We start from the raw sequence: 17,421 nt of genomic DNA on the forward strand, positions 1-17,421 counted from the left end.
TTGAACCGCCAGCCTTCTGGTTAGCAGTCCAGTCCTTAGGCACTATGCTACCAGAGCTCCCTGTGATCTGCTCTAGATTAACTATAATCTATGTAGTTACATATGCATGTATGTATCTACCTACCTACCTACACACCTATCCAACTATCAATCTATCTACACATTTAATTTAATTTTCACAGCAACTCCATGAGGGAGATATTATTATTATTTCCATTTTATAGATGAAGGAAAATGAAGCACAGAGATGTTACATAACTTTCTTGCCAGTGATGAAACCAAGATTAAATCCAGAACTTTGAACTTAATCACTATGTAGTATTACCTTGGGGACTTCTTTGTTAATATCATGGTAAATTTCCTTCCTGTTATTTATTTTTGATGCATGACTGTATTAAATACTACATATTTATTATTAAAAGGGTATAGTTTTACACTCAATTTTGTAACCAGGTATTTTCACTCAATACTATAGCACTGAATAATCTTCTAGATCATTATTTTAAATGGCTGCATAGCATTCTATGAGTGGATATATAATTACCCAAAGAAATTTCTATTTTGGATATTTTTAGGCTGTTCCCAATTTTTTGTTGTTATTGGTAATGCTATGATAGACATCCTTGTAGCTAATCTAGGAACACAATGATTTCCTTAGTGTAAACTGTTATGCACAGGGATTGAATTGTTGGCTCAAGAGGTTTGCAAAATAGTAAGACCTTTTTTTTTTTTTTAAATTGTGATTTGGGTGAAAGTTTACAGAGCAAATTCACTTTCCATACAGCAGTTCACACACACGTTGTCTCATGACATTGACTACAATTTACCCCCATGCAACAGCTCCCCTCCCACTTCTTCCCATAGTTACCTCTTCCCTGTGTTCATCCCTCCATGCACTCTTGCCCCATGAACTGTGTCCCTATGCATAAACAGCCCCTCTTTCTCCCATAATTGTTCTCTCCAAGGAGTGTATCTACCACAGGTACGTGTTCAACTCATATGCCTGTCCTTTAATTGGCTGGAAGCCACAGGTGTGGGTTCAATTCCAGCTAGGAGCCACAGTCTCAGTGGTTCCACCAGGTTCTATCAGACCAGCAAACCTGGTCCCCCTCTCCTTTATTTTCTTTTTCCAAATGATTTTGAGTTTTGTTCCACATTGTTCTCCCTCTCTATCCAGGATCTCCTCCACAGATACCCCTCTGAGTGGTTGACAGTGGTAGCTGGGCACCATGTAGCTCTTCTGGTCTCATAGTCATATAGGCTAAGGATTGCGTGGTATACCAGTCACGAGGACTAATTGTTTCCATGCATCTTTGGTTTTCTTCATTCTTCTTTGCTCTGGATGAGGAGAGACCCTTTGTTGCAGAATAGTAAGACTTTTGACACACACTACCCACCTGGCCCCCAAAAAGGTTGTCTGAAGTGCTAGTTCTTCCAGAGACATGTGAGAAGTGCTGTTTTCCCCAGCCCTTGCTAACCCTTTCTGCGCTATGGGAAGATAAACTCTAGCAGTGGAGTGGAGTCTGGGTTGGAAAGGGAAGAATGGAGAGTTGCAAGGTCATTGCAGGGTTCAGGTGGATGGTAAGGCTCTCATGTGAAGCAGCAGGATGGGGAACAAGGCAAACGAGTGACTGAGGGGCATGAAGACGGAGCTCTGCAGGGCCTGGCAATGAATTGGGCAAGGGTGGGCTGAGCAAGATGAGCTGAAGGAGGTGAAAGACTGTCTTCTTCCTGCTACGTCTCATCACCTGACAGCATCAGGCTTACATGGAACTGTTTCTTAGAAGAATAAACTAGCTTCATATTTATCTGGGGGAGATGAAAGGGGTAGAAGTGTTTTTCCTTGATTACTATCCATGGGCCACTATGACCGACCAATTGACCAGGTGCAGTTGAGTAGGTCTCGACTCACAGTGACCCCACGTGCATCAGAGCAGAACTATGCTCCACAGGGTTTTCAATGCTGATTTTTTAGAGGTAGATTGTCAGGCCCTTCTTCCAGGGTGCTTCAGGGGGATTCAAATGGTCAATGTTTAGGTTAGCAGCTGAGCATGTTAACCATTTCCATTACTCAGGGACTTCACGACTAAGTGATGTTTTAATATTATCACGTGAACAGGTTCAGATGAAGTAAAATCTATGGCCTGTGTTTGAGCACATGTTAAGTGACAAATGAACAATAAAGACACTGGGAGTTCTAGAGTGAACACTGTAGGATTGATAGGTGGCAGTAGTTTTGATAGAGGCTGGGATTTAAGCTCAATCTAGCAGGGTGCGTGCAATGACAATTGAGAGTTCATCCTTTCTAATTATGTGAACTTAGTAAAGTTCTTTAACCTCTTGTATCCATTGTCTCATCAGTAAAATGGTGACAGTGGTAACAGTAGAATCCATCACTCTGAGGATTAAATGAGATAATAGATGTGACTGGTCTATAGTAGGGGCTCAGTAAGCATTCCCCAAACCAATCCAAACTCGCTGCCTTTGAATTGATTCTGACTCACAGAGACCCCCATTGGGTTTTCAAGGCTGTAAATCTTGACAGAAGCAGACTGCTTCATCTTTTTTCCACAGAGTGGCTGGTGGGTTTGAACAGCTGATCTTTTGGTTAGCAGCCAAATGTCTTAACCACTCCAACACCAGAGCTCCTTCAGTAAGCATTAGATGCTCTTATTATTATTTTGATAGATGAGTGTGTCTATCTCCTAACAGGGAGATTGAGGGTCTTCTAGGAAAGATAACATGCAAAGTTGAGAGAGCTGGAGAGGTAAAAGGAGTTATGAGAGGAAAGCAGGAAAAGATGGCCTGGGGTCTGTTCTCCTGTTGTCCAAGTCTTGGGTATGTGTCCCAGGAGTTAGTAGTGTGTGGGGAGAGCTTGGTGGCATAGTGGTTAAGTGCTTGGCTGCTAATCAAAAGGTCGATGGTTCCAACCCACCAGCCACTCTTCAGGAAAAAGATGTGACAGTCTGTTTCCCTAAAGATTACAGCCTTGGAAACTGTATGGGGCAGTTCTACTCTATTCTATAGGGTTGCTATGAGTTGGAATTACTTGATGGTAATGGATTTTTTTTTTTTTGAATTCTTGAGGCCATGGAGACCTATTGAAGGGTCTCGAGCAAGGAGATGAAGAGATGGGTAGGCTGGAAATATGGAAATGGGAGATACTGGGACAAGGAGAAGACAGTCACAAGAGCCTGGGTGGGCAGTGATGGGCTTCTGGACCAGGGTAGGAAAAGGAAAGCTTCTGAGCAGTCTGGGGCAAGGGAGAACTTCAGAGTCCAAGGCCTGGGTGGGCATTAATTGATTAGTGGCTCTATTAGTTTCCTGGGGCTGCCATAACAAGGTATTATAAAATGTGTGAAAGCCAGAACCTGCGTAAGGTGGAAACTGCCTGAGAAGGAACACTCAGATACTTCCCACTAATAGAGAGTTACAGAAAAGCGGTAAGACTGTACCATGCCAAAGGCAGAAAACTTTCACGACTTGGAAAAACAACTCAGTCCCACTGAGTTCCCGCTTTCACAGCTTTCACTGTACCATAAACTGGGTAGCTTAAACAAGAGAAATGCATTTTCTCACAGTTCTGGCCGCCAGGAGTCTGAAATCACGGTCTCAGCAGGGCTACACTCTCTCTGAGGGCTCTATGGGGAAAGTCCTCCTTTCCTCTTAGCTTATGGTGGGCCTAGGCATTCTTAGGTATTCTTTGGTTTGTGGCAGCGTCACTCCAATCTCTGCCTCTGGCTTCACATGATCATCTTCCTTCTATGTCTGTGTTTCTGTTTTCTCTCTTTATAAGGACATTAGTCATAAAAAGATTAGGGCCAACCCTACTCCAGTATGACCTCATGTTGATTTAACTAATTACATGTGCAATAAGCCTATGCTTGAACAATTTCTCTTAGAAAGATCAGCACGAGGCTGGTCCCCATGAGGCGGAGGTCAAAGATGTCCCAAATGTCCAAACTACCATGCCACTCCATCATCTCAGACATTAACCCCTCCTCCTCCTCCCAGTAATTTCCCCAGTCTTAGGGTTCTGAATTTCGCTGTAACGCCTCACAGAACTCACAGACACCCAAGGGTTCGTCTCACATAGTGGTGGTGGAGGCTGGCAGGCTGGCGAGTCCCAGGTCCGTGAGTAGGTCTGGCGGATCCTCCCAACTCTCGGGGTTAGATGAACCTCGATCAGCAGATCAGACGGCGGCGGCTGTCCCAAATCCAGGGGTGAGATGACGATAAGCCAAGGATCAAAGCTGGAGCAAGAGGCAAGCGAATCTTCCCAGGAGATTCGTAGGTAAAACCCTCCGGGAAGCTAAGGGTGGTGATTTTTTTTATACCCTCCAGCAAGGCAGGACTCAAGATACATTCCACTTGTGTTGTCCCAACAGAATTAACCTAAATCCCATCACAGAGTCGATTGCCAGTCATTGTAGGGAATGACTACTACCAGCTGCCCAGCCAAGTTGATACCTGACCTTAACTACCACACCACCCCAAACAGGCATGGATAATGGGATTTACGAAACACCACAGAATGGAGGACAATGGCTAGAAGGGCCACATCAAGCAATTCACTGCAGCCTATCTCCAAATAAGATTATATTCTAATTTTCTGGGGGTTAGGAAAGTACGACTATGAATATAAGTCAAAAAAAAAAAAAACAAAAAAAAAAAAAAACCTCACTGCTAACAAGTCAATTCCAACTCATAGCAACCCTATAAGACAGAGTAGAACTGACCCATAGGGTTTCCAAGGCTGTAAATCTTTATGGACACAGACTGCTTCATTTCTCTCTTGAGAAGCTGGCGGGTTTGAACTGCTGACCTTTTGATTAGCAGCCAAATGCTTTAACCACTGTGCCACCAGAGCTCCTTTTGACCATGAGTATATACCACCTAAATGTAGAGACCATCTCAAGAATAGATTTGACACATTGAACACTAATGACCAAAGGCAAGATGAGTTGTGTGATGACATCAAGGATATCATACATGAAGAAAGCAAAAAGTCATTAAAAAGACAGGAAAAAAAAGACCAAAATATACATCAGAAGAAACTGAAACTTGCTCTTAAACACAGAGTAAGTGCTAAAGGGGCAAGGAGGCCACATCTTCCTACCTCCTCTAACCACACAATAGGAAGACAGAATCACCCTCAGTAGCCCAAGGCCTATCCCTGTGAGGCCAGACATGCCACCTCCCTCCAGTCCTTTCACCAACCCTGACACCAACCGTTCCTCCTGCAGCACCACCACCTCTCTGCTGGGTTCGATAATTTGCTGCAGTGGCCACACAGAACTCACAGATTATGAGGTTTATTAGGGAAGCACCAGGCTACAATTCAAGTTCAGGAACAATACTCAGTCTCTCTCAGTCCACCGTCTCTCAGTCAACAGTCTCTCTCCCAGCAGTATGTGTCTCTTGGTGTCTCTTTCTCAGCAGCATGTGTCTCTCAGGAGTGTGTTTCTCTCAGCAGCATGTCTTTCTCAGCCAGCGATCAGAGAGACTCCTTCTGCCTCTAGAAGGACTCCTTTTTGAGGCCAAACCAACCAATCCCAACATCAGAATTCTATACACCTGAGAGAGAGCTAACTTCCCAGAATATTACTTTGTGCTGCTCCCAACAGAAATACCCCAGGTGGATGATTTTAACAATTGGAGCTACTCAGTTTCTCACAGCAAATCCCACCATGGAGTTTACAAAGACTTATGGCTAGAAAAGCCATACCAGGTAATTTACTACACCGCAGTAAGCTAAAATGAATGGAAGGAATGTTGAAGTAAAAGAGCTGAGCAGAAGGTTTCAAAGGGCAGCTCAAAAAGATAAACTAAAGTATTATAACAAAATATGCAAAAACCTGGAGTTAGAAAACCAAAAGGGAAGAACATGCTTGAAACAAGCTGAAAGAACTGAAGAAAAATCCAAGCTTTGAATTGCAATATGGAAGTAGTCTATGGGCAAAATTTCAATGATGCACACTACCCACCCAGCCACTGCCATCGAGTCAGATCTGACTCACAGCAACCACTCCTTGGGTTTCCAAGACTATCACTATGGAAGTAGATTGTCCAATCTTCCTTCTGAGGAGTAGCTGGTGGGTTTGAACCACAGCCTTCTGGTAAGCAGTCAAATGCCTTCGGCATTATGCCACCAGAGCTCCCAAATTCAATGATGCTGGAAGTGTCAAAAGAAGATGAAAGGAATAAACTGAGTCACTGTACCAAAAAGAATTGGCCAATGTTCAGCCATTTTAGGAGGTAGCAGATGATCAAGAACTGATGGAAGAAGTCCAAGTTGCACTGAAGGTATTGGCAAAAAACAAAACAAAACAAACAAACAAAACAAAAAACAACCAAGGCTCCAGGAATTGATATTATACCAGTTGAGCTATTTCAACAAATGGATGCAACACTGGAGGCACTCACTCGTCTATGGCAAGACATGTGGAAAGCTACCTGGCAAACCAACTGGAAGAGATTGATAGTTGTACCCATTGCGAAGAAAAGTGATCCAACAGAATGCAGAAATTATTGAACAATATCATTGATATCACATGCAAGTAAAATTATGCTGAAGAAAATTGAAAAATGATTGCAGTAGTACATCTACAGGGAACTGCCAGAAACTCAAGCCAGATTCAGAAGACAATGTGGAATGAGGGATATCATTGTTGATGTCAGATAGATCTTGGCTGAAAGCGGAGATTATCAGAAAGATGTTTACCTGTGTTTTATTGACTATGCAAAGGCATTCAACTGTGTGGATCATAGCAAAGTGTGAATAACATTGCAAAGAATGGGCATTCCAGAACACTTGATTGTGCTCATGAGGAACCCATACATAGACCAGGAGGCTGTCGTTCAAACAGAACAAGGGTATAGTGCATGGTTTGAAATCAGGAAATGTGTATGTCAGGATTATATCCTTTCACCATACTGATTCAGTCTGTATGTTGAGCAAATAATCCAAGAAGCTGGACTATATGAAGAAAAATGCAGCATCAGGGTTGGAGGAGGATTCATTAACAACTTGTGATATGTAGACAACACAACTTTGCTTGCTGAAAGGGAAGAGGACTTGAAGCACTTACTGATGAAGATCAAAGACTCCAGTCTTCAGTATATCTTATACCTCAACATAAAGAAAACAAAAATCCTCACAGCTGGGCCAGTAAGCAATATCATGATAAATGGGGAAAAGATTGAAATTGTCAAGGATTAATTTTATTTGGATCCACACTCAAAGTCCATGGAAGTAGCTGTCAGGAAATCAGATGATGTCTTGCATTGGGTAAATTTACTGCAAAAGAGCTCTTTAAAGTGTTAAAAAATCAAAGAGGTCACTTTGAGGACTAAGTTACACATCTCACCCAAGTCATAGTATTTTCAGTTATCTCATAGGCATGGAAAACTGGACAATGACTGAAGAAGACCAAAGAAGAATTGATGCATTTGAATTATGTGTTGGCAAAGTATATCAAATATACCGTGGACTGCCAGAAGAACAAACCAACCTGTCTTGGATGAAGTACTGTCAGAATACTCCTTTTAAACAAGGATAGTGAGACTTCACCTCACATATTTTGGACATGTTATCATGGGCCACAGTCCCTGGAGAACATCATGCTTGGTAAACTAGAGGGTCAGTGAAAAAGAGGAAGACCCTCAATGAAATGGCTTGACACAGTGGCTGCAACAATGGGCCCAAGCACAGCAACCTCTGTGAAGATGGCATAGGATTGGGCAGTGTTTTGTTCTGTCCTACCTGGTCGCTGTGAGTTGGAACTGAATCAACAGCACCTAACACCACCACCAAGGACTCCAATACATCTTTAGGAAGGGAGACAATTCTACCCGTAACAGTGGCCAGGACCTGACCTCCCGTCCTTGTTACCTCTGCAGGCCTGAGTAGTTAGGGAACCTTCCCTGGCTGGGAGAGAACATTCTCTCTCTTCGCCCACCCCTAGGGCAGCCCCGCCGAATTTCTCTCCCTCACCATATTCATCAAGTCCTCCGCAGCGCCTGTGACATCTCACGTAGACATCTTGGCTCTTAGCGAGCGGAAGTGAGGGGTGTCGGGGTGTGAGCCATCGGGGATTCTACTGGAGGTGGGGTACGTCAAACCAAATCCTCCTCCTTCCAATCCCCACTCCCCACCCCTCACCTGCTACAATAAACAAAGCCATGTTCTAATGAAACAAACAGCATTTGGGAAGGAGTGAAGGCGAGGGCAAGAATCGCCTTCCACCAGTTCATTCATGATTCTCTGCTTCCTAAAAAAGCAGGACCACGTGAGTAGCTTGGAGGCGCAAACACGTTGGGTGTGGGATGTTTGCCTTCCACGTGGAAAGTGAGGCGTGCTGTGCTTCGTTATGGGGCGTATGCTCGACTTCTGTCCTCGGAACACACAGAGCAGTTCTGCTGGTTCAGCTGCCGCAGGCGGCACCAGGATTCGGGGCTCACTCCGGCCCCCTCGTGGCTGTACCTCCCCCCAAAGCCCACGGCGGCTCTCTGGAGATGTGTTCTGTCACTGCTGTGAGCTGACTGTTCCCAGACAGTGTGCAGGGGAGGCTGCGGGGGTGGCCCGTGCACCCGGCGCAGGAGAGAGCGGGCCTGCCAATGCCTGCCTTTTCTGGAAGCCCACGAGGGCAGCTTCCGCCTGGCCTGCGGGGATAGATTTCCTGTTTGGAGGAAGCCGCCTCGCGTCTCTGCCATGCAGTCTGCAGAGGGAAGAAAGGGCAAGGCTGGCTTGTTTTCTGCTGGGCGGGGCAAGAAGGACACAGACAGCCCTCCACTGTGCGGGCCATCTGTCTTTAGGCTGCAACCAGTTCCACCCACACAGGGCCCTAGTTCAGTTCTGTGTGACTCTGTTAGACACCATTTGATTAGCTTATTCACTGGGCTCGTTGTATATTGTTTGGGTCAGTGTTCTCATTAATTTGGACCTTCCGAGCTCACACTGACCTTTAGTAGAAGGTAGTCATGCTGGCAAGACAGGATTGCTGAACTCACACCTATCACATGATAGACATTGTGGATTTGTGGATTTATGGCAGATATCCAACAGAGGGCAGTAAAGTGCCTTGTGGAAAGGATTCAGTTTCTCTGATTTCAATGGGAGGTACCCTCTGGGCTAATGGTGGTGGTGGTATTGTTAGGTGTCTAATTCCGATTCATTACAACCCCATATGTGCAGAGTAGAACTGCATTCCGTGGGGTTTTTAATGCTGTGGCGTTTGGGAAACACATCACCAGGAGTGTCTTATGAGGAGCCTCTGCGTAAGTTTGAACTGCCAACATTTTGGCTAGTAGTTGAGCATTTAGCCATTTGTGCCCCACTGATGAAAGGCCAGAGGAATGCCAGTACCAGAGAGAATTTCATAATACACCAATCTAGAGCTGGCTTGGGCAAAAATTCTTATAATTCACCACCAGACCCTGTTTTTCCCAAGCTTATTCAAGAAAGGGGCTGGACTCTTCGCTCTCTCTCCTCAACTTGTCCTTTCTTCTTCTTCATTTTTTTTTCTTAAATTTTTATTGTGATTTGGGTGAACGTTTACAGAGCAAATTCATCTTCTGTGCAGCAGCTCATACACATTTTGTCTCATGACATTGACTGCAATTCCCCACAATGTAACAGCTTTCTTCCCACTTCCTACCTGTAGTTACCTCTTCCGTGTGTCCTTCCCTCCCATGCAAGCCTGACCCCATTCCCCCAGCTGTCTCTCCGTGCAAACGCTGCCCTTCTGTTCTCTCATGACTGACTGCTCCAAGCAGTATATCTACCTGATGTAAATGTTCACCCCACATGCCTGTCTATTGTTTGGCTGGAAGCCATAGGAATGAGTTCAATTTCAGACCTGAAGGGTGGCTCAAGGCCATAGTCTCAGGGGTCTCACCAGGCTCCATCAGACCAGCAAACCTGGTCTTTTAAAATTTTTATTTTATGATTTTGAGTTTTGTTCCACATTGTTCTCCCACTCCATTCAGGATCTCCTGCACTGATTCCCCTCCAAGTGGTTGACAGTGGTAGCCAGGCATCATCTAGTTCCTCTAGTCTCATGTTCATACAGGCCCAGGACTACATGTCTACCAGTCCCTTGGACTAATTGTTTCCATTCATCTTTGATTTTCTTCATTCTTCTCTGCTCTGGATGAGGAGAGACCAATCATTGCTTCTAGATGGCTGCTTGCAAGCTTCCAGGATCCCAGTTGCTACTCATAAAAGTAGGGTGTAGAACAATGTTTTTGTGTAGTATGTTATACCAATTGAACTCCATGTCCCATGTAACCATGGTCTCGAGCCCACAGGTCCAGCTACTCACTCCCTCTGGGTAGCTGGCTGTGGCCAAGAAGTCACCACAACCTTGCCCCTTGTTAGCTCTACTACACACCTGGACATTCTTATAGCACATACAAATATGCTTGTAGAAACATTGTCTACTAACCCTATACATGGTCATGGTTTGCCCTTTCTTCTTCTCTCGGCTCCTTGCTCACCCTCAGCCAGGCTATGAGCTAAAGGCTCAACCCCTAAGATGCAGAACTAGTGCTGCCAACTGTCCCAAAGTTCAGGAAAGAGATGGGGATGGGGCTGGGACTCTGGGTGTCCAAATCTATCAATATGAAATTTATCAATTTTGTATATTGGGCATATATCTGGAAAAAGATCCTGCTGCATGAAAAGGGATGAGGGGGTAGGGGGAGGAAATCCACTGCAGGAAGGGAAGTGGGAAGGGAGAGCTGCCTTAGCCCTTGGAGCTGTTGGTGTCACCACAGAGATCAAGACTAGTCTCCCTTCCCTGACCATACACACCAACCCTGACCATACACACCAACCCTGACCACACACACCAACCCCTGCCCTCTGCTCCCACCCGGAGGCAGGTTCCACATGGGGAGACCTGGGAAGAGCTCATTGTATTGTCAAGTTCACATTGAGCTCCTTCCCCACTAGAAGCCATAGCCAAGGCTGAGGCATTTGGGAATTACAGAGAACGAATTTCTGTTCAATGAGTGGAACAAAGATACAGGAAGCATGTGCAGGTCTTTTTTTTTAATTTTTATTATTATTATTATTTTTTATTGTGATTTGGGTGAAGATTTACAGTGCAAATTCACTTTCCATATAGCACTTCACATATCTTTGTCTCATGACATTGACCACAGTTTACCACAGCGCAATAGCTCCCCTCCCACTTCCTCCCCATAGTTACCTCTTCCCAGTGTCCATTCCTCCCTGGACTCCTATGTGCAGGTCTTTTAAAGAGGTAACTCCTAAGCATGTATTTGCTGGCCATTATCAGTGCCTCTAGCTTTTGCAATGGTTATGGACTTGACAATTTACATATAAATTTGATTTTCATCTACAGAATCCAGTTTCCCTGGTGAATTTCTACACTATAGCTTCAGTGTGGAGAACAGATTGGAAAGGGTAGAGTAGATTCAGGGGACTCAGTTAGAGGCTATTTCAATAGTCCATGAGAGATATAGGACCTCTGGTGGCATAGTGCCTAAGGCATTTGCCTGCTAACTAGAAGGCTGGCAGTTCAAACTCATCTGCTGCTCTTTGGATGGAAGATTGGGCAATCTACTTCTGTAGAGGTACCACCTCGGAATCCAAAGGAGGAGTCACTATGAGTTGGATTTGACTTGACGGCAGTGAGGTTTTTTTTTTTTTTTTTTTTTTTTTTATGAGAAGTATGCTGGTGGGTTGGTTCAGGGTGGTGTCTTAGGTGTGGGATAATTCACACACTGCAAGGCAACAGGTTAGTAGATGGATACAGAAGGTCCCTTCTACCTATGGTTTATGCCATGCATACAGTTTAACGATGACCATTTGGAGCCACCATCAAATGACTAGTTTCTTGCTCTGTTATTGACAGTAGTGATGCTGATTCATGAATTACTGGAAGGAAGGGTAGACAGGATGGTATTACTGTGGAGCATCCATTATTCTCTTCTCAGGATCCTTAATGAGCTGAGGCTTTCTCTGTCCTTGTTCCCAGGTAACAAGTATGAAGTCAAGGTGTACACTGGTGATGTAATTGGTGCAGGTACAGATGCTGATGTCGTCATCAACATCTTTGGAGAGTATGGAGATACAGGTAATGGGTTTGAAATCTTCCTCCCCAAGCTTTGCCCAGCACTGCTTCTTAGGAGAGTTGTTTTCTATACTCCATGCAGAGATGGTAGCATTTAACAGTGGGCTCAAGCTCATGAAAAAAAAAAAAAGGAAAGAATATGTGGAGCTTGATGGAACCAGCTGAGAAGGAAGACAGTTTGGGGACCCCTCTGGGCTCCTCTGTTGAGCATCTCCTCTTCCTTGATATGACTTGCCTTGACCTTCCCTGGGCACCAGGGTGCCTATTTTGTGTTGTAGAAGTATGTGTGTGATGTGTTTTCAGAATAAGGTATGCTTGGTTTTGTTGTTGTTATGTGGCGTTGAGTTGGAGCTGACTCATAGTGACCCCTCGTTGGGTTTCCGAGGCAGTATCACTACAGAAGTAGATTGCCCAACCTTCTTTCCGAGGAGTGGCTGGTGGGTTTGAACCGCCAGCCTCCTGGTTAGCAGTCAAGCGCCTTAGGCACTATTGTCCTGCATCCTAGACTACGAGCAGACCCAGTCTCTATAACCCCAGTGAACCCATTCTCATCTACTCTGAGCTCCATGACCATCTTCAGTGATATTTTGAGAAGTGGCTAGGCATGGCCTGATTCAATGCAGTTCTGTGGAGCAAGTCCAAATGGGGCTGGGGATAGAATTATACTTGACCTCACAGGTGAGGCAGAGACTGGGGACACTGACACAGCTGCAGGTATTGGCAGGAAGTTCAGGCCAGCAGAACTGAGAAAGGTGGTTTTCTTCTGTTTCTACCAATTGAGCAGGCTAATATAGCAGTCAGAAAAGCTACAGATGCCTATGAATTTTGTATACAGTGTATTAAAGAATTCAAAATATATTGTTGATCTTATAAGAAAGAAAGAGAAATCCCCAGGTGACCTAAACGAAGAGGGAAATCAGAACCAAAGTGCTAAATCTGAAATGATGCTGTAGCTCTTGGAAGGAGGGACTTCCATGCTTAGTAATCTAGAGGATGGGTTTTCATGCCCAGTTGGGGTCAGAACATGAAGCCTTGGCCCTGCATGAGGCAAAAGTTTCATAATTAGAAACCAGCATAAAGCCAGGAACCCTGAGGGCTACATCCTCAATGAAAAGATAAACTTGGGAAAATGTGCTCTTTACTACAGTAAACTAATCTCTGCAAGGCCTGTCTCTCTATATGCTTTGGGCCTGCACCACATGTGGCCTTAAAGTCTGATTTTACACTACAAGTGTGATTTGGGAACCCCCATACAGAAATGGATTCCTTTGGTGCTTGGCAAAAACATTTGCAAGACTACATGTGATTCCTGCAGACAAAATACTGGAGATGACTTCAACCACAAACCATGCAAAGACTTAATCCACCATAACAAAGCACCAATGTATACAACAAAACAAGATTAGATCCCCACGAATTTCAGTATTCTTGAATGGAGTAATATGAGAAAGGCTATAATGTAAGTATATTTAAACTAACTATAGACATGATAGAAACTACTGAAGAAAATAACTATTGCAGGAAATAGGGCACCATGGAAAATATAATAAATTTGGAAAAACAAGCAAACAGAATTACAGGAAATGAAAATAGTTACAGATACTTAATAGATGAATGAAATACCAGAATCAGAAACAATTACATGGAGAATTAGTAACTCATAAGATAAATCTAAAGGAGCTCTGGTGGTATAGTGGGTAAGGCATTTGGCTGCTAACCAGAAGGTCGGTGGTTCAAACCCACCGGCTGTTCCAGGGGAGGAAGATGAGGCAATCTAATTTGCAAAGATTTGTGGCCTTGGAAATCCAGTGGGGGTTGCTGTGAGTTGTCAGTGACTTGATAGCAGAGGGTTTGGGTTTGGTTTTTATGATAAATCTAAACATATTACTCAAATGTAGCAGAAAGAGATAAAAGGTTGGGAATTATAAGTGAGAGTTTATGAGACATGGAGGAGAGAGTGAGAAATTCCATTAGATGTTGAACAGAAGTTCCAGAAACAGAAAATATGGAGAATAGGTGAGAGGAAATAGTCAAAGAAATAATGGCTGAATCTTTTTTCAGAATTGACCAAAGATATGAATCCTCAGACTGAAGAAGCAAAATAAGTCATTGAACAGGATAAATAAAAGTAAATCTCCCTTTAGATAAATTGGGAAGCTCTGGTGGCATAGTGCCTAAGGCATTTGACTGCTAACCAGAAGGCTGGAGGTTCAAACCCATCAGCCACTCCTTGGAAAGAAGACTGGACAGTCTACTTCCACAGAGACACTGCCTCGGAAACCCAAGGAGAAGTCACTATGACTCAGATCGAGTTGATGGCAGTGAGTTTTTTTTTTAGAGTTTTTAGATAAATTGTGGTGAAACCAAAGGCAAAGAAAAAGATGTTTAAAGTAGCCATATTTGGTAGGTTACCTTCTTTAAAAATAATTAGTAGATTGAGAGCAGATTTCTGTCATCAGCCTATAGAGGTCATGAGCCCATGAGTAATATCTTCAATGTCCTGAGCAAGGTTATATATCTACCTAGAATTCCATGTGCAGCTAGGCTATCATTCCAGAATAAGGGAAAAATCAGTGCATTTCCATGCAAAGAGAGTAGGGTTTACCACTCATAGACCCAGGCTCAAACACCCACTGAAGGAAATACTTTAAGAAAATGGAAATTGTACCCAGAAGAGAGGAGTGAGTTGCAAGAAACAAAGTGAACACAAGCAACAGAAAGATAACTCTGTGACAAATCTAAGTAAGCATCAACTGTGCAAAATTAACAATGGTGACTAATTTCAGGGCACAGGCAAAGATGGCACCCAAACACTGCTAACTAACTAACTCATTGCCATTGAGTTGGATCCGACTCATAGCGAACCCTCCTTGGGTTTCCGAGGCGGTATTGCTATGGAAGTAGATTGCCCAACTTTCCTTCTGAGGAGTGGCTACACTAGGCAACAATAATTGTTGAGAAGTAAAGTGGACAACGAGAGTTAAAACATTCTCAGGTCCATGGGGCCAGCCCATCACCCCACCCCCACTCCCTGGAGAGTCAATTATGCATGTTAAAATTGTAAAAGTGACCACTCAAATGGGAAATGTCTAACTTCTAAATCAGTAGAGAGAGAAAAGGGAATTAAAAAAAAAAAATCGATCAAATAAAAGGAAATGAGGAAATAGAAGTAAAAAAAAAAGCATGGCAAATAGCAAAAAGTTAGATAATTAAAATAAATTCTAATATGTCAGTAATCACGAGAAGTAGATATAAATAAACTCATCAGTTAAAATAGAGATGTTACCATATTAAATGAAAAGCCTGGCTTAAACATGTGGTACGAAATGGCTAATAATAAATAGGATGGAATAAAGTGTAACAGGAAGATATCAACAGCAGGAAAGAAGCTGGTATAACTATATTAGTATCTGTTAAATTGAACTTCAAGACAAAAAACTTTATTAGAAAAAAAAGTATATTACACAATGACAAAAGTAACAACAGTTAACCTGGAAGATAAAATAATTCTGAACTTGTATATATTTAATAATATATTCCCAAAATATGTGAAGCAAAAATGAACAGAATTCTTGGGAGGAAGTAGAGAAATACATACTCACAGTGGGAGACTTTAATCCAATATTCTCAATAACTGATAGGTCAGATGCATAAAAACATAGTAGGAGAGGAGACAACTTTGACTATATAGTTAACAAGTTTGATTTAATGGAAGTATGCAGATTCCTGCATCCAGCTGGCAGGAAATACACGTTCTTCTCAAGCCTATAATGGAAAGTTAATAAAATTGACTTCATACTAGACCCCAAAGCAGTCTTCACAAGCTCAAATGAATCAATAACATAAGACAACATTTAAATCATAAACCAATAATATTAGAAGAATCTTCCACTTTCCCCTCCTCATTTAGAAACTAGAAAGCACATTTAAAAGTAATTAATTACTTAATTATGATGATAATAACCTGGTAAAACATGTTCTATACTACTACTAGGAGCTCTGGTAACATAGTGCCTAAGCCACTTGACTGCTAACCAGAAGGCTGGTGGTTCAAACCCATCAGACACTCCTCGGAAGGAAGGTTGGGCAATCTACTTCCGTAGTGATACTGCCTGGGAAACCCAAGGAGGGGTCGCTATGAGTTGGGTCTGACTCGATGGCAAACAACAACAACAATACTACTACTACCATGGCATTTTCAATCACCTCATACACATGTGAAAGCTGGACAATGGAAAAGGAAGACCAAAGAAGAAATGACACACGTGAATTATGGTGCTGTCGAAGAATATCAATCATATCATGGACTGCCAGAAAAATGAACAAATTTTTCTCGGGCGAAGGACAGCCAGAATGCTCCTTAGAAGCGAGGATAACAAGACTATCTCCCTTTGGACAGGTCATCAAGAGGGACCGATCCCTAGAGAAGAACATCACGCTTGGTGAAGTCGAGGGTCCCTGAAAAAGAGGAAGACGTGCAATGAGATGGACTGACACAGTGGCTGCAACAGTGGGCTCCAGCATACCTACTGCTATGAAGGTGGCACAGGATTGGGCAACGTTTCGTTCATGCGGTGACCATGAGTCAAAACCGACTCCACAGCATCTAACAACAACAGCAACAACTACGCGCTGTTGTCAGTTGCAAGTCATGGTGAGCCCATGTGTGTGGAGCAGAACTGCTCTGTAGGGTTTTCAAGGCCGTGACTTTTCAGAAGCAGATCGCCAGGCCTGTCTTCTGAGGTGCCTCTCGGTGAGTTTGCACTGCCAACCTTTTGGCCAGTAGTTGAGTGCTGAACACTTTGCTCCTCTATAATAATCTAGAACAGCGTTTTTCAGGGGGACACTCACAGAGATGAGAGCAGCAGCAAGTGTGCAGGGCCTGGTTTGCCACTATATTCTGGTGTACCCCACAAGGATCTTGCAGGGTACGACCAGGAGAGGGACCCTGGCCCTTGGGCTTGAGGTTTTTAAGTTCATCTCCTGGCATTATCAGTGTCTGGAGTCCAATAAAACTTGGAGTTGGTACTTTCTCCCCTTTTCATTGGCTTTGTAATTTCCTTGTGTGTCTGTGCATATAGGGGAACGTAGGCTGGAAAATGAAAAGGACAACTTTGAAAAGGGAGCTGAAGATAAGTTCACATTGGATGCCCCGGATTTGGGGCAGCTGATGAAGATCAATATTGGCCACAACAACAAGGGGGGCTCTGCAGGCTGGTTCCTGTCCAAGGTGAGTTCAGCTGCCTGTCTGTGGTCCCTGTGGCTTGAGAGGGGGCGATTCTGACTCCTCAGAGGGTTATGTTCCAGTCTAGGTTAT

At 43.6% G+C, this 17,421-nt stretch overlaps 1 protein-coding gene across 1 annotated transcript in view; it reads left to right on the top strand.

The window, feature by feature from the left end:
• Positions 1 to 17,421, top strand: part of LOXHD1 (lipoxygenase homology PLAT domains 1) — a 179,416-nt gene that overhangs the window by 43,286 nt on the left and 118,709 nt on the right. Inside the window, exons 5-6 of the mRNA XM_042781382.1 lie at positions 12,009 to 12,107; positions 17,186 to 17,334. Of these exons, the coding sequence (XP_042637316.1) occupies positions 12,009 to 12,107; positions 17,186 to 17,334 (248 nt within the window). The remainder of the gene's footprint in view (positions 1 to 12,008; positions 12,108 to 17,185; positions 17,335 to 17,421) is intronic.

The sequence above is a fragment of the Orycteropus afer genome, unplaced genomic scaffold, assembly GCF_000298275.1.
Source record: "Orycteropus afer afer isolate SDZICR_OR568_19922 unplaced genomic scaffold, OryAfe1.0 scaffold00113, whole genome shotgun sequence".
Lineage (NCBI taxonomy): Eukaryota > Metazoa > Chordata > Mammalia > Tubulidentata > Orycteropodidae > Orycteropus > Orycteropus afer.